This window comes from Phoxinus phoxinus (genome assembly GCF_949152265.1).
Source record: "Phoxinus phoxinus genome assembly, chromosome: 10".
Taxonomy (NCBI): domain Eukaryota; kingdom Metazoa; phylum Chordata; class Actinopteri; order Cypriniformes; family Leuciscidae; genus Phoxinus; species Phoxinus phoxinus.
The window spans coordinates 10904452-10931305 of NC_136885.1; the positions used below are offsets into that span (position 1 = coordinate 10904452).

Below are 26854 nucleotides of genomic sequence, written 5' to 3' on the forward strand. Positions count from 1 at the left end.
GGCTTTACAGCACCAAAGTTATTGTCCGGCTAAAGTTAGTTTTGATTGATTCACTTCCGTTTCAAAGATCATTAGTTATTAACTTAGACTAACACGACACCGTTCTAACAGAAAGTCAAAATAGCCCAACTCCAAGTTTCTATTATATTCTGGTTCCTTGATATGTCTATGATATATTTTTGCCTGTTCTATCATCCTAGGTGGAAATTGTATGTTATGGAAAACCCCTGAAGGTTTTAAGTAAAAACCCACCAACTAGTCTTTTGGTCTGAGCAGCAAACTCTTTACTAAGCTGTGTCCAACGCTCCTTCTCTCCTCCAAGCCCACTGATCAGACTAGAGGCCGTTTGCATCTTGTGTCGACAGCGTTCTGCATCCTCTAGTAAAGTCTGAGAGAGAAAGAGGTTGAGGAGGTAAAAAAAATAAGATTAATTCTGTCATTGTGCAGGTGTGTGCTTCTTCACATTTATTGACTCTTATCAAGAGTGAGAGTGTCAATTAATTGAGTGTCAATTAATGTGATCTAACAAAATTCATGTTCATCATTTAATAGACAGGTGGGGTTTCTCAGGACACGTATTTAAGAGATATTAGATAGTGTCAGTTAGTAAAGAGATTGTATGCATGGTATTACAAAAAACCTTGAAAACCTTAAATCACTTTTAATTTGCATAACATTTTATCAAAATATTATTGCATCTATGATTCTATTATCTATTCTATCTATTCTATTCTCTATTATATTATCAAAATGTTATTATATCTCTAGTGTTACTTTCCACTTGATACTCTAAATTGAATCTGTGAGAACTAATACTAGCTTATCCGAGCTAGCTTACTCTACAATCTCCTAGTAAAGTCTGTGTCCTCCCGTGTATTGGCTACAAGTGGGCGGACCCGCTCAACACTGTCTTTTCCACCTTATCTTTTAATGAAAAATTAAAAAATTGTGTAGTTTAAAGTTTTGCCTTTTATTAGATATGACCATTACAGGTAAAAGGAAGTCATTAGTAGATCAAGTGGAAATGGGACACAAGACTGTCCAGACTCAAACCTGCATCAACAGATAACATATTGGTTACTAATGTAACTCCCTTTCCCCGAAGGAGGGAACAGAGACGTTACGTCAGGTGACTGACGAATTGGGATCTCGTCTGAGAGCCCAATCACCTTTCGTAAATGGCACCGCAAACGAGACAATGAGCGGGTCCTCCCACTTACTAGCTACCGTAAAATACATGGAAGGAGACAGACTTTATTCTGAGATTGTAAAACCCAGCCCACAGCTGGAACTGTCACTTTAATGCCCCCATCAAATGTCTGCCAGCAAGGCACCGTACACCAATGCCCAGGAAGAGACAACACTCCGCGTGGAGTGAGCTCTCACCCTAAGGGGGCAAGGCTGGTCTTGAGCTTGATACACCAAGACTATGGTATCCACAGTCCAGTGGGCCAACCTCTACTTGGAGACAATCTTTCACTTCTACTGGCCTCCATAACAGACAAAGAGCTGGTCTGAGGTCCTGAAGCTCTGTATGCGCTCCACGTAATGTACAAGCGCAAATTGCAAACAGGACAGAGTGGAGCAAGAGCTGGGTCTGCGTCTGAGACCCCTTGGCAGCCTCACCATCGAGGGTAGTGAGAGTGGAGGAGGCGCCGGAGCGATTTCGGTATAAAAAGGTGCCTTCCACGTCTTTGTGACCTTCTCATGCACCTCTGGGAAGAAAGGCACAGGAGTGGGACGCTGCTGTCCAGCATGCACCGCCCCGAGATACCGATCATCCTGCCTTGAATGTTCGGGACACGGTGGAGGGTTCCACTCGAGCCTGATACTCTAAGCGGCCCGGAAAAGCATGGCCGTCAGCTCTGGGTCAGACTCGAAAAACGCTACTCTCCCTGAAGGAGGGAATCTTTATCCCTGGATGACTCTAGCCCAGTGGTTCTCAACTTTTTTTACTCCAAGGCCCCCCATCTCTCTCAATCAATACTGCAGACTGCACTGCAGACATTCTTTACAACTTTAATATATTTGAATACATTTTAAGTTATCTTGCGGCCCCCCTGGAGGATCACTGAGCCCAAACTGACTGATAACTATGGGTCTTACATGTCAAGGACACATGCCCTTCTTCATTTTAATTCCTAGGGTACAGATGATCACTTCTTTATATGTGGAAATGCGTAAATTTGGAAAACGAATTAAAGTGTTTAAAGTCAATTCGTAAGTTTATTCAATCATTGGTTCAAGTAAACATCTGTTCTCTTAGGTATGATCAGGCCTGACGTAAATCAACCCCGAAGGATCAGTCAGTCGCAAGCTGTTAATCACACAATTATCAACTAAATTATAAAATGTTAGGAAGGATCGTTATACATTGTGAATTGGAACATTAATGTTTGCTTCTAACCATTTATAAAGTTAGTATTAATTTTGTAGAGGCACACAGAGTACAAGCCTGAATGATTCATCTGCAAGATGGTTTTAGGTTTGTTTACATAATTGCTCATTACATCCAAATTTTATGCAAAAATGCTAATGAGTGATTTGGTATTTACTTCAGGCACTAAATGACAGCTGATTCACAATTTTTCACTGAATAATTAGAAAGATAATAGGAAAAATCTGGATTGTGGTTCATTTTATTTGGGCTACAGCTGGATTTGAAGGCAAATAAGAAATATTCAACAAATATTTTGTCAGGGATGGGATTTATTTGGGGTTTAATTTTGGGGGGATTTAATTTTCCTGATCAAACCCAATCAAAAGCTCTATTTTTAGATTATTTGTCATGATGATGAAGTAGCTTTAGGTGTGTTTACGCCATGACTTAAGTACTGTAATCACAATATCTAAACTGGGAATTTTCTGAGAACTCCAACTTGCAATAATAATAATAATAATTCATTAAATTTATATAGCGCTTTAATATAGAAGGGGGGAATCTCCTCAACCACCAGCAGTGTGCAGCTTCCACCGGAATGATGTGATGGCAGCCATTTTGCGCCAGAACACCGACCACACACACCAGCTTATTGGTGGAGAGGAGACAGAGTGATGAAGGCAATCAGTATTCCATATATGGCATATAAGGGGGTAATTAGGAGGTCATGATGGACAGAGGCCAATGGGCAAATTTCGCACATTGGCAAAAGGGATTACACCCCTACCCTTTCGAAGGATTTTTAATGACCACAGTCAGGACCTCGGTTTAACGTCTCATCCGAAGGACCATGTGGCCACTGTACCACCTGACTGCTTTATATTGACATTGCTATTGTTGCCATAAAAACGCATAATTCAGAGTCCGAGGATGTGAACAGCTCCAAGTATCCACGTGTTGTCATCTCGCAATTATGATAATAACAACATACCATGAATGCAGCATTTGAGCCTAAGCCAGAGGTGTCCAATCCTGCTCCTGGAGGGTGAATGTCCTGCAGAGTTTAATGCCAACCTGCCCCAACACACCGGTCTGGAAGTTTCTAGTAATCCAGAAGACTTTGATACATTTATTCAGGTGTGTTTAATTAGCGGCCAATCTCTGCAAGACAATGACCCTTCAAGAGTTGGATTGGACACCACTGCCCTAATCCATCTAAGACAGTGGTTACCTGTTTCTCCATCATGGCCTTCTCATATTCAGCCTGAACTACATCCAGCTCTGCTTGCTTAGCATCTAGTTCTGCCTGGGCTGTCTGAAGGTCCAAATTAGCTATGGTCAGCCTGTTCTCCTGCACTGCCAGATTAGCCTGAGGGTGATGGAGAAAAAGAGAGAGTCATAAATGATCCAGCTCCTGGAAAACCACGGGTTAATAGGAAACAAGAAATACTTTTCCACTGAACAGAACCCCCATTTTTTTTCCCCAGTTGCACACAGCATTTGTGTTTGAAATTGTCACACTTTGGAGTCCTAAGTGTTTTAGTGTTTTTTTTCCTTTCGTTTTACATTTAAGAGCCTTAAGATTTTGCTCTTGCATTCAAATCAGTTTATGAATCCAAAATGCATCTACACGTTAAAATGCATTCAGTTGTGTACCATATAAAGTAAGGATTGAACTTTGAACCTGTTTTTCTTTTATAATTTTCAGTATGCATCAAGAAAAACCTTTAAAACTTGATGATCATTGAATTAGGGATGTTGTGCATTGAAAACTTTGGCATTAAGTTGATTTTAAAAAGTTACTTGCTATTACTAGTCTGAAGAAGTTAAGTATTTGGGGAGTGGGGGGTTGCTCCTGAATATAAGAGGCATGAGTATTTTCAGTCTGTTTTCTCAGAATTGTTTTTAAAAAAATACATGCGCATATCTACAAAAGGTGGTCAAGTTGTACTAGGAGTATACTATTGAAGCTAACAAACATGAACTAACAGCAACTAAAATCTACAAGTGTGCATCTGAGGCTTCAAGCAACCAATTGAAATTATACTAGTATATCAAAAGATTATAAAATTATAAATGATGACCAAAAGCATGTAAATAATAATAGCAATTCATAAACTAAACCATAGATTTGACAGTTTAAATTATGGCCTGTTAGTAATGAAAACCTGATAACTTGACAGGGTTGCATCATGTGAAAAAATATCAAGTGATCTCACCTTCAAAGGAAGCACTTCTTTATTGATAGAAAAGAAGGCAGCCATTGCTTTGGTCCAGGAGCAAAGACCTGCAACATTGCCGCACACCCTCTTGGCTGATTCTATGTTAAAGTCCACCATGTCAAAGTACGGAGAGAGGAGTTCCACCACCTCCTCATTGATGGTGTCTTTGGGGAATTGCTGGAGGACAAAACAAAAGCTGGAGCAAAACAATACTGGTGTACAGAATGTGTCACATATTTGAAACTCTTGAAAATGACAATATTATTTGATATTTGTTGCTCAGGCTCCTGTAAATTTGTGAGAAGATAGGGATCATGCATGGAACCTTATCTTAAAACCAAACAGACAGCCTTTAAAATATGTTCTAAGATATATCAGTATAATATACTGTATGCATGTAAGATATTGAATTGATTAGCTGTCAGGGCTGGACTTGTTTGTGCAAGTATTTTTAACTTGTTTGTGCCAGAGTTTTACCCAAGGGATTTTCTGTCGACTAAAAACCTAATTAGTCGATCCATCTGTTGGCTTTTGAAATTAGGTTTAATGCCAAAAATCATACTGGTAGAACTCCTACAGTGGTTACAACTACAGTGGTCCTGTATTGTAGCTATATATATATAGACATATTAGTATATATATAAGACACTGCATATGTTTGCCTCCCACACATGCATATCAACAACGTAGTGTTCAGAAACTTGGCCCATTCTATCACAGTGGATTAATAAAAACAGAAATAGGTTTGATTATTCAGTAGAAGACATGATTACAGTTTCAATGGCACAGGTTGCTATTTTAAGCTTTTTGATGGGCTGATATGGAAGAAATAAGCCGTTAATACTATATTACATAGAATTCATAGCAGAGAAAAGGCCTGTTTAATTGTGTGGGTGACAGAAATTGAAGTACAAGAAACTTTGACTATATATTATAAGTTATATCACCTAATGGGGAAACATATCTGGTATTAAGACTTAATACCTGTAGACTGCCCAGGAAGTTCCCAGCTGTCATGAGTTTTAGTGACTCTTGCCAGGAGGGCATGGTGCAGTTTTTCTCAGGATCAATTTTCACCATGTTCACTCTCCTCTGGAAGAGTAACAACACACAGTCCATAATACGCATGATGAGGTGGGGCGGTCTGCCCAGGGTTCGCACCGTAGCAATGTCTGATGGCTTTATGGTCTGTTCACAGATAAACAGGGAGAGAAATACAGAAAGAGACAGAGAGAAAGTGAATTAGACATCTTGTTAACATTCTGACATATGAACTAGTATGCAGCAGCATAACTTATTAATCAGAGTGGCAGCTGTTATAGCTCATGGTTGACAAGGTTTAGTGCACAACAGATTAATGAGCAATACTTGATGGGTTATCTTTATGAATCATTAGAAAGATCATTTTAACCAGTGGGAAGTAGGGGATGGAGCAGGAAGGTATGTTATAGGGTTGATAGCTGAAAATGGGTTATACAGTAAATGGTAATATAAAGGGTGTCAGTGGGAGAGGAAGCAGATAGAAAATGGAAGTGGTAAAGATGAAAGACTAAACGCAGATGACAGATGTGAAATGTAAGAGATTTTAACATGATATATAGTTTGCACTTTATGGAAAGTGACTTTATAGTATGATGGCTCAAGTCAATTATGAAAATGAATAGTCAGAATGGACAGAAATCTAAACAATGCATTTATTGTCCCTGCTTCAAGTGCTAATCCGAGGTGTCTCCTTTTTTCAAAGTCTTTAGAGCTCATGAAAAGGGATAAATAGTCAAACACATATGATCTAGAAGATCTGTTTTAAACATTTTCCACAGTGTTCTTAAATAGAAACCAATATAACAGGCACAATTTTCATTCCTTTGTATTTGTATTTGTAAAAATGTATATGATTAAACATACACTGCCATTCAAAAGTGGGGTCAGTAAGAATTTGTAATTATTTTAAAAAAAGAGTATCATATGCTCAATTAAGTTGCATTTATTTGATCAAAAACACAGTCAATTGTACTATTGAGTAATATTATTACAATTGAAAACAACTGTTTTCTATTTTAAAATATATTAAAATGTAAAAAAAAATGTTTCAGTAGCTATTACTCCAGTCTTTAATGTCACATCCTGCAAACATCTTTCTGATGTTGGTTTGGATTATCAGTGTTAAAAAACATTGTGCTGAGGAAACCATGATGCTCGACACAGTTCTGTTATGTTTGGACTTTTAATTTGTTTATCTTCAGTCACATGTCTCCTTTGTTCTAGTTTTCCGCCACTCTTTAGTCACTATGGTTACTGATTATTCATTCTGTTCAGCTGTGTATGATTAATTATCCTAGTTTGCATGTATTTAAGGGGCTGTTTACATGACACCGTTTTCAACTAAAAAACCTACAACTTTTTATGCGTTTTGGGTGCCTGAAAACTCAAAGTTTTGAAAACGGGTTTCAAAGTGCACGTTTTTGAAAACGGTCTCCGTGTAAACAGCAAAAACCCGAATCTGTGAAGACGATGACGTCACGCACGTGTGTTCAGTCGATAGTGTTTCATCGCCATCTAGTGGCCTGGCAGCAGAATACAGCGTTTTCAGTCGTTTTCGCTGATCCATGTGAATAGGGATCGTTTTGACAATGGTGTCGTCTGTACGTGGAAAACTCAAAGGAAAACCTTCTCAGTTTTAAGCATAACGTTGTTGTGTAAACGTACCCTAAGTCACAGTTTTTCCAGTGTTCACTTGTCCGGTCACGTTTACGCATGGCAGTTGTGTTCGTTTGCCTAGTTTTGGATTGCTGTCTGAGTGGATTATTAAAGTGTGTGATTCCTCTCTCAAGAATGATACTAGGTTCCATTATGGACAGATACATGGGGAGGCTGCAGTGGGCAGGTGGTGAAGGGAAGAGGTGGGGTGTGTGTTTGGGTGGTTGTATGATTGAGTGGGTGTGTGGGGTTAGTTGGAGGCGGCTGCTGTCAGACCCCTGCTTGCTACGAGACCACCTACAGCAACCCTGCCATCACACGGTCTATTTTTAAACCCTCATAGACAGCATGTAATTACACAGAAGCTGCAGGCACCGAAATGCCCCACGAACATCACACTCCTCCCATTCTCTCCTCTTCTATGCTACCGTGTAATCGCTCCATATTGTTCCTGACCTGCAGTGCCGCCTCAGCCTCTTCCAGAGCAGGCCTGGCTGCCTCCAACTTCTCTTTAGCGAAGGCCTTGTCTGCAGAGATGCTGTCAACTATGGCCTGTGCTTTATCTTTGACCTTTTGAACTTCGACTTTGACCTTTTCAGCAGCCTGAGCCTTCACGGTCACCTCCTTCAACACCTGAAACAAAAATGAGAAAACGCTCACATTGTAAAATCTGTAGCATTTCATGCTACCTGTATAAAGAGTCTGAGGTTATTAATTTATCATCTTAATGTTTCAGAGCTCAGTATTGATCTTTAGTTAGCCTGTGACTGGGAGGCGAGTCTTTCACCTAATGGATACTTTCAAACTTTATGACAGCATGACGGATTTCATTTAGAATGCAATGCATGACATGTATTTTTAGACATGTATTTTTCATGTACTTTTAAAGGGAAATTGAGCTTGGATTTCTTTACCATACATAAAGTTAAAGTCCCGAATGAAAAGTAAGCAACATATCTTTGTTATACAATACCAGTCAAAAGTTTAGGATCGGTAAGATTTTTTATGTTTTTAAAAGAAGTCTCTTCTTCTTCTTCTGCATTTATATGATTAAAAATAATATTGTGAAATATTATTACAATTTAAAACAGCTGTTTTCTATGTGAATATATGTCAAACTGAAATGTATTCCTGTGATCAAAGCTGAATATTCAGCATACTCCAGTCTTCAGTGTCACATGATCCTTCAGAAATCATTCTAATATGCAAATTTGATGCTTAAGAAGCATTTCTCATTATTATCAATGTTGACAATGTTATTATCAATTATTATCATTATTATCAATTTGATAATTAGGGCCCGAGCACCGATGGTGTGAGGACCCTCTTGGAATTGCTCTGTTTATTATTATTAGGGCCCGAGCACCGATGGTGCGAGGACACTATTGGAATTGCTCTGTTTATTATTATTATTATTATTATTATTATTATTATTATTTTCCGCATTTAATCGCATTTTTGAGGGCCTAAACATGCACGAAAACTCACGAAAATTTGCACACGCGTCAGAAGTGGCGAAAATTGACATCTGATATGCGCTTCAGAATTGGGCGAGGTAAAATGGCTCGATAGCGCCACCTATAAAGGTTCAACGGAGTGCGCCTCCCGCTACGTTTCACGTACGTGTACGAAATTCGGTACATACATGTAATGACCCAATACCTACAAAAAAGTCTCTTGGACCATAGCCTTAAACACAACAGGAAGTCAGCCATTTTGAACTTCCTCTCTGATTTTTGTGCAGTTTTTGCCATTTTCAGGCCTCGTACTTTAACGAACTCCTCCTACAGTTTTAATCTGATGATCTTCAAATTTGGTGAGTGTAATCTTAAGGCCTTTGCAACGTTAAATAGGCCCTATGCACAGCTGCACTACTTCCTGAACTTAAGCAGGGTCCTTTGTTTCCTGTCTGCCAGGATTGGCCAAACTGATTAATCCAGGTGTGTCTGACCAACAACAATAATCAGACACACCTGGATTAATCAGTTTGGCCAATCCTGGCAGACAGGAAACAAAGGACCCTGCTTAAGTTCAGGAAGTAGTGCAGCTGTGCATAGGGCCTATTGCGAAGATCTTGAGTTTTCGTCGAAGGGCGTGTCCTCGGCGGCCTGACAAATTTGTATGTTTCGCCATGAAACAGGAAGTTGCTGTAACTCAGGCAAACAATGTCCAATCTGCCCCAAACTTCACACGTTTGATAAGAGTTCTGTCCTGAACACATGACCATGCTCAAATTCAGTTACAGTCATAGCGCCACCTGCTGGCAACAGGAAGTGACATGTTTAACACTGTTTTGGACTCCTAATAACATATAAAAAATTGCCAGCAAGTGCTAAACATGTTAACAACATACTAGAAACATGCTAGCAAACATTAGCTAAGTGCTAAAGCATGCTATTACTGCAATTAAATAGGAATTTGCTGTAACTCAGGCATTGAATGTTCAATCTGCCCCAAACTTCACACGTTTGATAAGAGTCCTGCCCTGAACACATTTACATGAGAATATTCAGTTATAGTAATAGCGCCACCTACTGGCAACAGGAAGTGACATGTTTAACACTGTTTTGGACTCCTAATAACATAAAAAATTGCCAGCAAGTGCTAAACATGTTAACAACATACTAGAAACATGCTAAAACATGCTAGCAAACATTAGCTAAGTGCTAAAGCATGCTATTACTGCAATTAAATAGGAATTTGCTGTAACTCAGGCAAACAATGTCCAATCTGCCCCAAACTTCACACATTTGATAAGAGTTCTGCCCTGAACACATGACCATGATCAAATTCAGTTACAGTCATAGCACCACCTGCTGGCAACAGGAAGTGACATGTTTAACACTGTTTTGGACTCCTAATAACATATAAAAAAGTGCCAGCAAGTGTTAAACGCATTAACAACATACTAGAAACATGCTAAAACATGCTAGCAAACATTAGCTAAGTGCTAAAGCATGCTATTACTGCAATTAAATAGGAATTTGCTGTAACTCAGGCACGGAATGTCCAATCTGCCCCAAACCTCACACGTTTGAATATTCTCATATTTAACACATGTACATGAGAATATTCAGTTATAGTAATAGCGCCACCTACTGGCAACAGGAAGTGACATGTTTATCACTGTGATGCAGTACTAGCAACATATTAAATATGCCATGAGTTATATACATGTTAGAAACATGTTAAAACATGCTAGCAATTCTTAGCTAAGTGCTAAAGCACGCTAATGCAATGAAACAGGAAGTTGGTGTCACTGAAGAAGTCAATGTCCAATCTGCCCCAAACTTCACACACTTGATAAGAGTCCTGCCCTGAACACATCTACATGACAATTTTAAGTTAAAGTAATAGCGCCACCTACTTTCGACAGGAAGTGACACGTTTTATACTGTGATGCATTACTAGTGACATATTTAATATGCCATTGAATTCTAAACATGCTAGAAACATGCTAAAACATGCTAGCAACACTTATCTGAGTGATAACGCATGCTATTATCCCCATAATAAAGGACATTTTTGTAACTGACTTTGACATACTCCTATTTTTACCTACTTAAATGCACATTGCCCACCGTGCTCTGTCTTACTAAAGCCACCGGGTGGCGGTGGCACGGGTGCGAGGGCCCTTTCATCGCTGCTTGCAGCTTTAATTATTATTATTATTATTATTCTTCTTCTTCTCCGCATTTAATCGCATTTTTGAGGGCCTAAACATGCACGAAAACTCACGAAAATTTGCACACGCGTCAGAACTGGCGAAAATTGACATCTGATATGCGTTTCAGAATTGGGCGGGGTAAAATGGCTCGATAGCGCCACCTATAAAGGTTCAACGGAGTGCGCCTCCCGCTACGTTTCACGTACGTGTACGAAATTCGGTACATACATGTAATGACCCAATACCTACAAAAAAGTCTCTTGGAGCATAGCCTTAAACACAACAGGAAGTCAGCCATTTTGAACTTCCTCTCTGATTTTTGTGCAGTTTTTGCCATTTTCAGGCCTCGTACTTTAACGAACTCCTCCTACAGTTTTAATCTGATCATCTTCAAATTTGGTGAGTGTAATCTTAAGGCCTTTGCGACGTTAAATTGCGAAGATCTAGAGTTTTCGTCGAAGGGCGTGTCCTCGGCGGCCTGACAAATTTTGATGTTTCGCCATGAAACAGGAAGTTGCTGTAACTCAGGCAAACAATGTCCAATCTGCCCCAAACTTCACACGTTTGATAAGCGTTCTGTCCTGAACACATGACCATGCTCAAATTCAGTTACAGTCATAGCGCCACCTGCTGGCAACAGGAAGTGACATGTTTAACACTGTTTTGGACTCCTAATAACATATAAAAAATTGCCAGCAAGTGCTAAACATGTTAACAACATACTAGAAACATGCTAAAACATGCTAGCAAACATTAGCTAAGTGCTAAAGCATGCTATTACTGCAATTAAATAGGAATTTGCTGTAACTCAGGCATTGAATGCCCAATCTGCCCCAAACTTCACACGTTTGATAAGAGTTCTGGTCTGAACACATTTACATGAGAATATTCAGTTATAGTAATAGCGCCACCTATTGGCAACAGGAAGTGACATGTTTAACACTGTCATGCTGTACTAGCAACATATTAAATAAACCATTGAGTTATAAACATGTTAGAAACATGTTAAAACATGCTAGCAATTCTTAGCTAAGTGCTAAAGCATGCTAATGCAATGAAACAGGAAGTTGTTGTTACTCAAGTAGGCAATGTCCAATCTGCCCCAAACTTCACAGGTTTGATAAGAGTTCTGTCCTGAACACATTTACATGAGAATAATCAGTTAGAGTAATAGCGCCACCTGCTGGCAACAGGAAGTGACATGTTTAACACCATTTTGGACTCCTAATAACATAAAAAATTGCCAGCAAGTGCTAAACATGTTAACAACATACAGGAAACATGCTAAAACATGCTAACAAACATTAGCTGAGTGCTAAAGCATGCTATTACTGCAATTAAATAGGAATTTGCTGTAACTCAGGCATTGAATGTTCAATTTGCCCCAATTTCACACGTTTGATAAGAGTTCTGGTCTGAACACATTTACATGAGAGTATTCAGTTATAGTAATAGCGCCACCTACTGGCAACAGGAAGTGACATGTTCAACACTGTGATGTTGTACTAGCAACATATTAAATAAACCATTGAGTTATAAACATGTTAGAAACCTGTTAAAACATGCTAGCAATTCTTAGCTAAGTGCTAAAGCATGCTAATGCAATGAAACAGGAAGTTGTTGTTACTCAAGAAGGCAATGTCCAATCTGCCCCAAACTTCACACGTTTGATAAGAGTCCTGCCCTGAACACATTTACATGACACTTTTCAGTTATAGTAATAGCGCCACCTACTGGCAACAGGAAGTGACATGTTCAACACTGTGATGTTGTACTAGCAACATATTAAATAAACCATTGAGTTATAAACATGTTAGAAACATGTTAAAACATGCTAGCAATTCTTAGCTAAGTGCTAAAGCATGCTAATGCAATGAAACAGGAAGTTGTTGTTACTCAAGAAGGCAATGTCCAATCTGCCCCAAACTTCACACGTTTGATAAGAGTCCTGCCCTGAACACATTTACATGACACTTTTCAGTTATAGTAATAGCGCCACCTACTGGCAACAGGAAGTGACATGTTCAACACTGTGATGTTGTACTAGCAACATATTAAATAAACCATTGAGTTATAAACATGTTAGAAACATGTTAAAACATGCTAGCAATTCTTAGCTAAGTGCTAAAGCATGCTAATGCAATGAAACAGGAAGTTGTTGTTACTCAAGAAGGCAATGTCCAATCGGCCCCAAACTTCACACGTTTGATAAGAGTCCTGCCCTGAACACATCTACATGACACTTTTCAGTTATAGTAATAGCGCCACCTACTGGCAACAGGAAGTGACATGGTTAACACTGTGATGCAGTACTAGCAACATATTAAATATGCCATTGAGCAATAAACATGTTAGAAACATGTTAAAACATGCTAGCAATTCTTAGCTAAGTGCTAAAGCATGCTAATGCAATGAAAGAGGAAGTTGTTGTTACTCAAGAAGGCAATGTCCAATCTGCCCCAAACTTCACACGTTTGATAAGAGTCCTGCCCTGAACACATCTACATGACACTTTTCAGTTATAGTAATAGCGCCACCTACTGGCAACAGGAAGTGACATGTTTAACACTGCGATGCATTACTAGCAACATATTAAATATGCCATTGAGTTATATACATGTTAGAAACATGTTAAAACATGCTAGCAATTCTTAGCTAAGTGCTAAAGCACGCTAATGCAATGAAACGGGAAGTTGTTGTTACTGAAGAAGGCAATGTCAAATCTGCCCCAAACTTCACACGTTTGATAAGAGTCCTGCCCTGAACACATCTACATGACAATTTTAAGTTAAAGTAATTGCGCCACCTACTGTCGACAGGAAGTGACACGTTTTAAACTGTGATGCATTGCTAGCGACATATTTAATATGCCATTGAGTTCTAAACATGCTAGAAACATGCTAAAACATGCTAGCAACACTTATCTGAGTGATAACGCATGCTATTATCCCCATAATAAAGGACATTTTTGTAACTGACTTTGACATACTCCTATATTTACCTACTTAAATGCACAATGCCCACCGTGCTCTGTCTTCCTAAATCCACCGGGTGGCGGTTGGCACGGGTGCGAGGGCCCTTTCATCGCTGCTTGCAGCTTTAATTATTATTATTAGGGCCCAAGCCTTGAAAAGGCGAAGGCCCTATTGTTTTCCTTCGGATTATTATTATTATTATTATTATTATTATTATTAGGGCCCAAGCCTTGAAAAGGCGAAGGCCCTATTGTTTTCCAAAGGATTATTCTTCTTAACTATTATTATTATTATTATATTACTACCTTTTGGGCACTTTTGGGGGCCTTAACGTGCTCAAAAACTCTTGAAACTTTGCACAAATGTCAGAACCGGCGGCCATTAGAGCCGGACTGAAGCTGGTACCCGGGCGTGGCAGGGGGGCTCGACAGCGCCCCCTGGAACGGGGTCCGAAAACTTGGTCCATAAATCAAACACGCTTGCGTGGAATAATATGAAACTCGGTACACTTATAGATCTTATCGGTTCATATATCCTTCGTGCTCTGACTTTTTACCCCAGCCCAACAGGAAGTCGGCTATTTGGCGTAGTTTAAAAAACACATGCAATGGAATTTAAAATACTCCTCCTAGAGAATTCAACCAATCGCCACGAAACTCGGTGTGCATGAAGTCAAGACATGGAGGATGATAAATTGCGAGGGGATTTTTGATATCTCGAACGGTTTGGCCGTGGCGAGGAAACGAATTTATGGCGAATATTGGAAACAGGAAGTGTGTTATAACATCCTCATACATTAACTGATCTTGATGAAACTTCAGCAGTGTGTTCGCTGTAAGAGGCCGATCACATGGATGTGACTATTGTGAGTCAAAGTTATAGCGCCACCAACTGGCAGCAGGAAGTGTGTCACTTTCAAAATGCTTTGAAATCACCCTCTTATTTTTACCCGATTTGCTTCAAACTTCATCTGTATAATGTAAACACACGACAGATGTAGACCTGTGAAAGGATTATTGATATCTTTAATACTGTCGCCATGGGAACGCTTTAAACTTTTATATTCTTTTTGGATGCATTTGAGGCTCTTAACATGCTTCAAATTGCATGAAACTCAACATGCATTTGACGTTTATTGTGTAATAGACATGTGCGAAGTTTCAGAAACGGGCGTGGTAAGGGGCTCAGTAGCGCCACCTTTAGTCATAAATGGGGTATTAGTTTTACCTACAGTAACCAAACTCGGTACGTATATTCTTCTCTTCGATCCGGACAACTTTCTAATTTACAGTCATTAGCTCCGACCAACAGGAAGTCAGATATTTTGGTTTGAATGTGTACTGTTTGGAGCATTTTCCCTCTGCCCCTCTCTGTGTGTGTGTGTGTGTGAGGAGGGGGGCTAGTTTAGTTTAACCCTTTCTCTGCTGTGTGCAAAATCTCTGGCACTTTTGAGGGCCTTAACATGCTCGAAAACTCTTGAAATTTTGCACACAGGTCAGAACCCGCGGCCATTAGGGCCAGGCTGAAGCTGGTACCCGGGCGTGGCAGGGGGGCTCGACAGCGCCCCCTGGAATGGGATTCGAACACTTGTCCGTATATCAAACACGCTTGCATGAATTAATATGAAACTCGGTACACTTATAGATTTAATCGGGCCGAACAACTTTCCCTGGGTCAAGTTTTACGCCAGCCCAACAGGAAGTCGGCTATTACGGGTTGATTGGAGAACGCTTGCTCTCGCATTTGAAACACTTCTCCTAGAGAATTCATCCGATGACCACGAAACTCGGTCAGCATGAAGTCAAGACATGGAAGATGATAAATTGCCAGGGGATTTTTGATATCTCGAACGGTTTGGCCGTGGCGAGGAAACAAATTTATGATTAAAAAAGGATGCATAAAGTGTGTTATAACTTAGTTATAGTTTTACCTACAGTTACAAAACTCAGCGTGTATATTGATCTTATCAAGCCGAACAACTTTCTAATTTACAGTCATTAGCTCCGACCAACAGAAAGTCAGATATTGTGGTTTGAATGTGGATTGTGTCTCTCTCTGCCATTCTGTGTGTGTGTGTGTGTGTGTGTGTGTGTGTGTGTGTGTGTGTGTGTGTGTGATATTTTGGTTGGGTGACAGTTGTAGGTTACAGTTTGACAAGAGTTTATAGTTTAACAAAAGCACAATGTTGTGCTTTATTGCGAGTGTACACAAATATAGAGAAACACTTTGAATTATGTCCTGTGTGAACAAAATGACGGAGTATGTTTTTATGTCTCCATTCGATCGAGCCACACACACACACACACACACACACACACACACACACACACACACACACACACACACACACACACACACACACACACGCAGCATTCCAATCTTGACATCGCAGCATGTTCATTATAGCCTTAATAAAATTTAATAATAAAATAGTCAACCTAACATAAAAAAATTACACTGCTCTGTTTAAATAGTCAGTTGTACAGTTCGTACCGTTCACAGTAAGCACCGCTCCACTGTGATGTTTCCAAGCATATATATATATATATAATATATATATATATAATATAATTATATATATATATATATAATTAAAGCTGCAAGCAGCGATGGAGGGCCCAAGCCGGTAGCACCGCCACCCGGTGCCTTTAGTGCAACTAAAGGCACCAGGGTGGCAGTGCCACCGGCTTGGGCCCGCAATCGCTGCTTGCAGCTTTAATTAGGGCCCAAGCCTTGAAAAGGCGAAGGCCCTATTGTTTTCCTTCGGATTATTATTTATTATTAGGGCCCAAGCCTTGAAAAGGCGAAGGCCCTATTGTTTTCCAAAGGATTATTCTTCTTAACTATTATTATTATTATTATATTACTACCTTTTGGGCACTTTTGGGGGCCTTAACGTGCTCAAAAACTCTTGAAACATTGCACAAATGTCAGAACCCGCGGCCATTAGAGCCGGACTGAAGCTGGTACCCGGGCGTGGCAGGGGGGCTCGACAGCGCCCCCTGGAACGCGGTCTGAAAACTTGGTCCATAAATCAAACACGCTTGCGTGTAATAATATGAAACTCGGTACACTTATAGATCTCATCGGTTCATATATCCTTCGTGCTCTGACTTTTTACCCCAGCCCAACAGGAAGTCGGCTATTTGGCGTAGTTTAAAAAACACATGCAATGGAATTTAAAATACTCCTCCTAGAAAATTCAACCAATCACCACGAAACTCGGTGTGCATGAATTCAAGACATGGAGGATGATAAATTGCGAGGGGATTTTTGATATCTCGAACGGTTTGGCCGTGGCGAGGAAACGAATTTATGGCGAATATTGGAAACAGGAAGTGCGTTATAACATCCTCATACATTAACTGATCTTGATGAAACTTCAGCAGTGTATTCGCTGTAAGAGGCCGATCACATGGATGTGACTATTGTGAGTCAAAGTTATAGCGCCACCAACTGGCAGCAGGAAGTGTGTCACTTTCAAAATGCTTTGAAGTCACCCTCTTATTTTTACCCGATTTGCTTCAAACTTTATCTGTATAATGTAAACACACGGCAGATGTAGACCTGTGAAAGGATTATTGATATCTTAAATACTGTTGCCATGGCAACGCATCAAACTTTAATATTCTTTTTTAAAGTTTTTGAGACTCTTAGCATACTTGAAATTGCATGAAACTCGACAGACACTTTACATTTATTGCCTACTACACTTGTGCAAAGTTTCAGAAACGGGCGTGGTAAGGGGCTCAGTAGCGCCACCTTTAGTCAAAAATGGGGTATTAGTTTTACCTACAGTAACAAAAATCGGTATCTATATTTATCTCCACGAGCCGGACAACTTTCTAATTGACAGTCATTAGCTCCGACCAACAGGAAGTCAGATATTTTGGTTTGAATGTGTACTTTTGGAGCATTTTCCCTCTGCCCCTCTGCGTCTCTCTGTGTGTGTGTGTGTGTGTGAGGAGGGGGGCTAGTTTAGTTTAACCCTTTCTCTGCTGTGTGCAAAATCTCTGGCACTTTTGAGTATATATATTATATTATTATATTATTATATATAGAATAATAATATACATGTTAAAAATAGGGGGGGGGGAATATACACACATACCGGTATATATATGTAACCCAGATAGCATTTACCAGTAAAGGGTTAAAGGAAAAAGAGTGTTCTAGACGGAAAAGACATGTATCCAACCACACATCGTGCTGCAGTGACTGACACCTCTGTGAGCCAATAGTAGCAGCATATTGAGGAAGCCGCCCACAGGTCGCGCGGGCGCTGTCTTCAGCAGTGAGCAGATGAGAGCGCATTAGATGAAACAGCAGCACGGAGTATTTCTTCAGAAACTTTGCGTTAAAGAATGAATCTTGTACAGAACTAAGTGCATCTGGAAAGTTGGACTTTGGATACATTAGCCTGAAAGTCGTCGAAGAGAGAAAAGAGTGAATTGATGATCGGAGGAGAGCAGATGTAAAGGATTTCGGAGTGAATCGACGTGAATGATCTTTCTTTTATGAAACTGATTCTATATCGCTTTGGTGAGTGAAAATTCAGCTATCAATCCGTTTCATATAAAAGACATGCCAAAATCTCTGAAGTGATTTAGCAAGAGCTAGTTGAACAGTACACGTGTAATGCGTGAGCTGAATTGGATAGCACGTGGGCTAAAGCTACCACATGTGAAAGAGAAATGCTAATTGTGTCATGAAGTGAGAGCGATTGATTTATAAGCATTGATGAGTTTAAATAAATGTGAAGTTAGATTGATGTGTTATTTTGAAAATGTATATTTGTTACAAGAATGTTTGAATCTGAGATTAATTATTGTGTTTGCCTTGTATTTTGCAAGGCTGGGTTTTTTTGTTTGTTCTGTGTTTCTGTCTATGTGATCGCCTGCGAGAGATTCCTGCTTTGTGCCAAACATAATCTCCTGGAGAGGAATTGTCTGATTAAATGGCATGATTGTGTGCGCACAAATGGCGAGCTAGCTGCCCACGGACCCGTTCCACTTTGAACTATGCTTTTTGACCATCAAATGGTAGGACAATTCTGATCTTTCTTGTTTTTTCGGACACGAAAGACTATTTCCTCGAACTTGTTGATTTTTGCCCTTGAAAAGGAGAGACTTTATTTTTTGGAACTCAAACCGATCGAAAGAGAGTTACATGACTCTCTGAACTGAGCCATTTGATCATTTATTTGACTGAGTCAAATTGTTGGGTTTTTTATTTCCAATTACTGTTTTGTTTTGAAAAGAAAAGTGAATTATTGGAAAAACTTCTATATTTGAATTTATTTTGGGTCAAATTGAATATATACTCACACTTTTTGTACATTGAGTTTTGTACATTTTAAATGTTGTATTGTTTTATTATTGTAATTTACTTTGGCTAAGGTGAAAGAGACAGACAAAGTGTTGAGTTTTGAGAGTCCACTTTATTTACATGTTGAGTGAAAAAATATGAAACTTCATTGAATTGAAACCGTTGAGTTGTTGAATCTTTCAGCCTACAAGAAACAATAGAAGAGTTGATGACAATATTTTTATTTTATTTACTGAATGTCATTGATTAATTGTTCACATGTAATTAATTTGAATTGAAACAAACTACAAATAGAACCAGATAGTCAACTATTCACTTACCTGCTTCATCATTTCCTCCCTCCAGTAGATGTTCCTCACTTCTGATCGCATTGGTCCATATTGAATATTATTGCTAGGTGTAGCATATCAGTTACGTGGTGCGCTACATATATATATATATACATTTTTTTTCTTATATGTGCCCTCGATGCGCACTTTTGCAGAACCCACACTGATGCAAGCTCTAAAGCAGACTTCTTCTCGACAGTCAAAGTGGAGTTACGTTATTGCCCGTCGTGCACAGGAACCCTAAAGGCACCGGGGTGGCGGTTTATATATATATATATATATATATATATATATTATATATATATATATATAAATATATATATATAAATATAGCTGCAAGCAGCGATGGAGGGCCCAAGCCGGTGGCACCGTCTTCCTGGTTATTATTATTATTATTATTTTACTACCTTTTGGGCACTTTTGGGGGCCTTAACGTGCTCAAAAACTCTTGAAACTTTGCACAAATGTCAGAACCTGCGGCCATCAGGGCCCGACTGAAGCTGGGGCCCGGGCGTGGCAGGGGGGCTCGCCAGCGCCCCCTGGAATGGGATTCAAAAACATGTCCATATCTCAAACACGCTTGCATGTAATAATATGAAACTCGGTACACATATAGATCTCATCGGGCCGAACAACTTTCGTGCTCTAAGTTTTACGCCAGTCCAACAGGAAGTCGGTTATTATGGGCTGGATGGAAACGCATGTTCTGGCATTTGAAACACTTGTCCTAGAGAATTCATCGGATGACCACGAAACTCGGTGTGCATGAAGTCAAGACATGGAGGATGCTAAATTGCGAGGGGATTTTTGATATCTCGAACGGTTTGGCCGTGGCGAGGAAACGAATTTATGGCGAATATTGGAAACAGGAAGTGTGTTATAACATCCTCATACATTAACTGATCTTGATGAAACTTCAGCAGTGTGTTTGTTGTAAGAGGCCGATCACATGGATGTGACTATTGTGAGTCAAAGTTATAGCACCACCAACTGGCAGCAGGAAGTGTGTCACTTTCAAAATGCTTTGAAATCACCCTCTTATTTTTACCCGATTTGCTTCAAACTTCATCTGTATAATGTAAACACACGGCAGATGTAGACCTGTGAAAGGATTATTGATATCTTAAATACTGTTGCCATGGCAACGCATCAAACTTTAATATTCTTTTTGGGTGCATTTGAGGCTCTTAACATGCTTCAAATTGCATGAAACTCAACATGCATATCAGATTTATTAGGTACTAGGCATGTGTGAAGTTTCAGAAACGGGCGCGGTGGAGGGGCTCAGTAGCGCCACCTTTAGTCAAAAATGGGGTATTAGTTTTACCTACAGTAACAAAAATCGGTATTTATATTTATCTCCCCGAGCCGGACAACTTTCTAATTTACAGTCATTAGCTCCGACCAACAGGAAGTCAGATATTTTGGTTTGAATGTGATTTGATGGGAATTTTGCCAGTCTCTCTCAGTGTCTGTGTGTGTGAGAGAGGAGGGGGGCTTTATTTTAACCCTTTCTCTGCTGTGTGGGACTTCTCGGGCACTTTTGGGGCCCTTAACGTGCTCGAAAACTCTTGAAACTTTGCACACAGGTCAGAACCTGCGGCCATCAGGGCTGGGCTGAAGCTGGTACCCGGGCGTGGCAGGGGAGCTCAACAGCGCCCCCTTGAACGTGGTCCGAAAAACTTGGTCCATATATCAAACACGTTTGCATGTAATAATATGAAACTCGGTACACATTTAGATATCATCGGGCCGAACAACTTTCGTGCTCTAAGTTTTACGCCAGTCCAACAGGAAGTCGGCTATTATGGGTTGTATGAAAACGCATGCCCCTGGAATTTGATATACTCCTCCAAGAAAAATTATCCTATCGCCACCAAACTCAGTCAGCATGAAGTAAAGACATTGAGGACGCTAAATTGCGGACGGATTTTTGATATCTCGAACGGTTTGGCCGTGGCGAGGAAACAAAGTTGTGGCGAGAAAAGAAAAACACAATGTGTTATAACGTCTTCATACATTTATTGATCTTGATGAAACTTCAGCAGTGTGTTTGTTGTAAGAGGGCGATCACATGGATGTGGCTATTGTGAGTCAAAGTTATAGCGCCACCAACTGGCAGCAGGAAGTGTGTTACTTTCAAGATACTTTTGACTAAAGTGGGGGGGTTATTTTTACCTACAGTCACAAAACTCGGTCTGTATATTGTGCTTATCGATCCGGACATCTTTCTCATTTACAGTCATTAGCTCCGACCAACAGGAAGTCAGATATTTTGGTTTGAATGTGGTTTTGTCTCTCTCTGACAGAGTTCCCCCTGCCATTCTCTCTCTGTGTGTGTGTGTGTGTGTGTTAGTCCAGTGAGATACTGGAGGAGGAGGGGGGAGGGGGGAGGGGGGGGAGGGCACACACACAGACAGCCCCCCCCCCTTTTCTGTGTGTGTTTGTAGGGGAGCAGAAAGACTCACACTGATACAAGCTCTAAAGCAGACTTCTTCTCGACAGTCAAAGCGGGGTTACGTTATTGCCCGTCGTGCACAGGAACCTGAAAGGCAACGGGGTGGCGGCTTTTTATATATATATATATATATATATATATATATATATATATATATATATATATATATATATATATATATATATATAAATAAATATAGCTGCAAGCAGCGATTACGGGCCCAAGCCGGTGGCAGCGCCAGCCCGGTGCCATTTTTTGTTATTCTTCTTCTTCTTTATAATAAATTTTTTTTCAAGGTTTTTGCCACTTTTGGGGGCCTTAACGTGCTCAAAAACTCTTGAAACTTTGCACACTGGTCAGAACCCGCGGCCATTAGAGCCCGACTGAAGCTGGTACCCGGGCGTGGCAGGGGGGCTCGACAGCGCCCCCTGGAACGGGGTCCGAAAACTTGGTCCATAAATCAAACACGCTTGCATGAAATAATATGAAACTCGGTACACTTATAGATCTCATCGGTTCATATATCCTTCATGCTCTGACTTTTTACCCCAGCCCAACAGGAAGTCGGCTATTTGGCGTAGTTTAAAAAACACATGCAATGGAATTTAAAATACTCCTCCTAGACGATTCAAACAATCACCACAAAACTCGGTGTGCATGAAGTCAAGACATTGAGGATGAAAAGTTGCGAGGGGATTTTTGATATCTCGAACGGTTTGGCCGTGGCGAGGAAACGAATTTATGGCGAATATTGGAAACAGGAAGTGTGTTATAACATCCTCATACATGAACTGATCTTGATGAAACTTCAGCAGTGTGTTCGCTGTAAGAAGCCGATCACATGGATGTGACTATTGTGAGTCAAAGTTATAGCGCCACCAACTGGCAGCAGGAAGTGTGTCACTTTCGAAATGCTTTGAAATCACCCTCTTATTTTTACCCGATTTGCTTCAAACTTCATCTGTATAATGTAAACACACGACAGATGTAGACCTGTGAAAGGATTATTGATATCTTTAATACTGTCGCCATGGCAACGCTTTAAACTTTTATATTCTTTTTGGATGCATTTGAGGCTCTTAACATGCTTCAAATTGCATGAAACTCAACATGCATTTGACATTTATTGTGTAATAGACATGTGCGAAGTTTCAGAAACGGGCGTGGTAAGGGGCTCAGTAGCGCCACCTTTAGTCAAAAATGGGGTATTAGTTTTACCTACAGTAACCAAACTCGGTACATATATTCTTCTCTTCGATCCGGACAACTTTCTAATTTACAGTCATTAGCTCCGACCAACAGGAAGTCAGATATTTTGGTTTGAATGTGTACTGTTTGGAGCATTTTCCCTCTGCCCCTCTGCGTCTCTGTGTGTGTGTGTGTGAGGAGGGGGGGTAGTTTAGTTTAACCATTTCTCTGCTGTGTGCAAAATCTCTGGCACTTTTGAGGGCCTTAACATGCTCGAAAACTCTTGAAATTTTGCACACAGGTCAAATGTGGGGCGTGGGATTCGAACACTTGTCCGTATATCAAACACGCTTGCATGAATTAATATGAAACTCGGTACACATATAGATTTAATCGGGCCGAACAACTTTCCCTGGGTCAAGTTTTACGCCAGCCCAACAGGAAGTCGGCTATTACGGGTTGATTGGAGAACGCTTGCTCTCGCATTTGAAACACTTCTCCTAGAGAATTCATCCGATGACCACGAAACTCGGTCAGCATGAAGTCAAGACATGGAAGATGATAAATTGCCAGGGGATTTTTGATATCTCGAACGGTTTGGCCGTGGCGAGGAAACAAATTTATGATTAAAAAAGGATGCATAAAGTGTGTTATAACTTAGTTATAGTTTTACCTACAGTAACCAAACTCGGTACGTATATTCTTCTCTTCGATCCGGACAACTTTCTAATTTACAGTCATTAGCTCCGACCAACAGGAAGTCAGATATTGTGGTTTGAATGTGTATTTTCTCTCTCTCTGTCTCTCTGCCATTCTGTGTGTGTGTGTGTCTGTCTGTGTGGGGATGGGAGGGGAGGGGGGATGTGTGTGTGTGTGTGTGTGTGTGTGTGTGTGTGTTTGTGTGTGTGTGTGTGTGTGTGTGTGTGTGTGATTTTGGTTGGGTGACAGTTGTAGGTTACAGTTTGACAAGAGTATATAGTTTAACAAAAGCACAATGTTGTGTTTCATTGCGAGTGTACACAAATATAAGGAAACACTTTGCATTTTGAATGATGGTCTGTATGAACAAAATGACGGAGTATGTTTTTATGTCTCCATTGTTCGATCGAGCCTCACACACACACACACACACACACACACACACACACACACACACACACACACACACACACAGCATTCCAGCATTGCAATCTTGACATCGCAGAATGTTCATTATAGCCTTAATAAAATATAATAATAAAATAGTCAACCTTACATATAAAAATTACACTGCTCTGTTTAAATAGTCATTTGTACAGTTTGTGCCGTTCATAATAATTTTTTTTAATTTTTCTATATTGGAACGTGAGTGTACAAAGTGTACAAAGTACAAAGCCTATAAAAAGAATAGTTTAGCATCCAAAAATGTTAATAATATATATATTATTATTATATATATAATAATATATATGTTAAAAATAGGGGGGGGAAAAGAATTTACATAATATATATATTTTTATTTTTTTTATTTTTTTTATATATATATATATATATATATATATATATATATATATATATATATATATATATATATATATATATATATATAATTAAAGCTGCAAGCAGCGATGGAGGGCCCAAGCCGGTGGCACCGCCACCCGGTGCCTTTAGTTCCACTAAAGGCACCAGGGTGGCGGTGCCACCGGCTTGGGCCCGCAATCGCTGCTTGCAGCTTTAATTATTATTATTATTATTATTATTATTTTTCTTACGACTATTCGGGCACTTTTGCGTCTCTTAACGTGCTCAAAAACTCTTGAAACTTTGCACAAATGTCAGAACCCGCGGCCATTAGAGCCGGACTGAAGCTGGTACCCGGGCGTGGCAGGGGGGCTCGACAGCGCCCCCTGGAACGGGGTCCGAAAACTTGGTCCATAAATCAAACACGCTTGCGTGGAATAATATGAAACTCGGTACACTTATAGATCTCATCGGTTCATATATCCTTCGTGCTCTGACTTTTTACCCCAGCCCAACAGGAAGTCGGCTATTTGGCGTAGTTTAAAAAACACATGCAATGGAATTTAAAATACTCCTCCTAGACGATTCAACCAATCACCACGAAACTCGGTGTGCATGAAGTCAAGACATGGAGGATGAAAAATTGCCAGGGGATTTTTGATATCTCGAACGCTTTGGCCGTGGCGAGGAAACGAATTTATGGCGAATATTGGAAACAGGAAGTGTGTTATAACATCCTCATACATTAATTGATCTTGATGAAACTTCAGCAGTGTGTTCGTTGTAAGAGGCCGATCACATGGATGTGACTATTGTGAGTCAAAGTTATAGCGCCACCAACTGGCAGCAGGAAGTGTGTCACTTTCAAAATGCTTTGAATTCACCCTCTTATTTTTAGCCGATTTGCTTCAAACTTTATGTGTATAATGTAAACACACGGCAGATGTAGACCTGTGAAAGAATTATTGATATCTTAAATACTGTTGCCATGGCAACGCTTTAAACTTTTATATTCTTTTTGGGTGCATTTGAGGCTCTTAACATGCTTCAAATTGCATGAAACTTAACATGCATATCAGATTTATTAGGTACTAGGCATGTGTGAAGTTTCAGAAACGGGCGCGGTGGAGGGGCTCAGTAGCGCCACCTTTAGTCAAAAATGGGGTATTAGTTTTACCTACAGTAACAAAAATCGGTATTTATATTTATCTCCCCGAGCCGGGCAACTTTCTAATTTACAGTCATTAGCTCCGACCAACAGGAAGTCAGATATTTTGGTTTGAATGTGATTTGATGGGAATTTTGCCAGTCTCTCTCAGTGTCTGTGTGTGTGAGAGAGGAGGGGGGCTTTATTTTAACCCTTTCTCTGCTGTGTGGGACTTCTCGGGCACTTTTGGGGCCCTTAACATGCTCGAAAACTCTTGAAACTTTGCACACAGGTCAGAACCTGCGGCCATCAGGGCTGGGCTGAAGCTGGTACCCGGGCGTGGCAGGGGAGCTCAACAGCGCCCCCTTGAACGTGGTCCGAAAAACTTGGTCCATATATCAAACACGTTTGCATGTAATAATATGAAACTCGGTACACATATAGATTTAATCGGGCCGAACAACTTTCGTGCTCTAAGTTTTACGCAAGTCCAACAGGAAGTCGGCTATTATGGGCTGTATGAAAATGCATGCCCCTGGAATTTGATATACTCGTCCAAGAAAAATTATCCTATCGCCACCAAACTCGGTCAGCATGAAGTCAAGACATTGAGGACGCTAAATTGCGGACGGATTTTTGATATCTCGAACGGTTTGGCCGTGGCGAGGAAACGAAGTCATGGCGAGAAAAGAAAAACACAATGTGTTATTACGTCTTCATACATTAATTGATCTTGATGAAACTTCAGCAGTGTGTTTGTTGTAAGAGGGCGATCACATGGATGTGACTATTGTGAGTCAAAGTTATAGCGCCACCAACTGGCAGCAGGAAGTGTGTTACTTTCAAGATACTTTTGACTAAAGTGGGTGGGTTATTTTTACCTACAGTCACAAAACTTGGTCTGTATATTGTGCTTATCGATCCGGACAACTTACTCATTTACAGTCATTAGCTCCGACCAAC

The 26854-nt window shown here is 40.1% G+C and overlaps 1 protein-coding gene across 1 annotated transcript in view; it reads right to left on the reverse strand.

Moving 5' to 3' along the window:
* The window catches only part of dnah5 (dynein, axonemal, heavy chain 5), a gene marked incomplete at its 5' end in the record, with an annotated part of 152884 nt that overhangs the window by 31174 nt on the left and 94856 nt on the right, over positions 1-26854 (reverse strand). Inside the window, 5 exon segments of the mRNA XM_079625837.1 lie at positions 253-388; positions 3612-3749; positions 4600-4779; positions 5587-5790; positions 7756-7932. Coding sequence (XP_079481963.1) covers positions 253-388; positions 3612-3749; positions 4600-4779; positions 5587-5790; positions 7756-7932 — 835 coding nt within the window.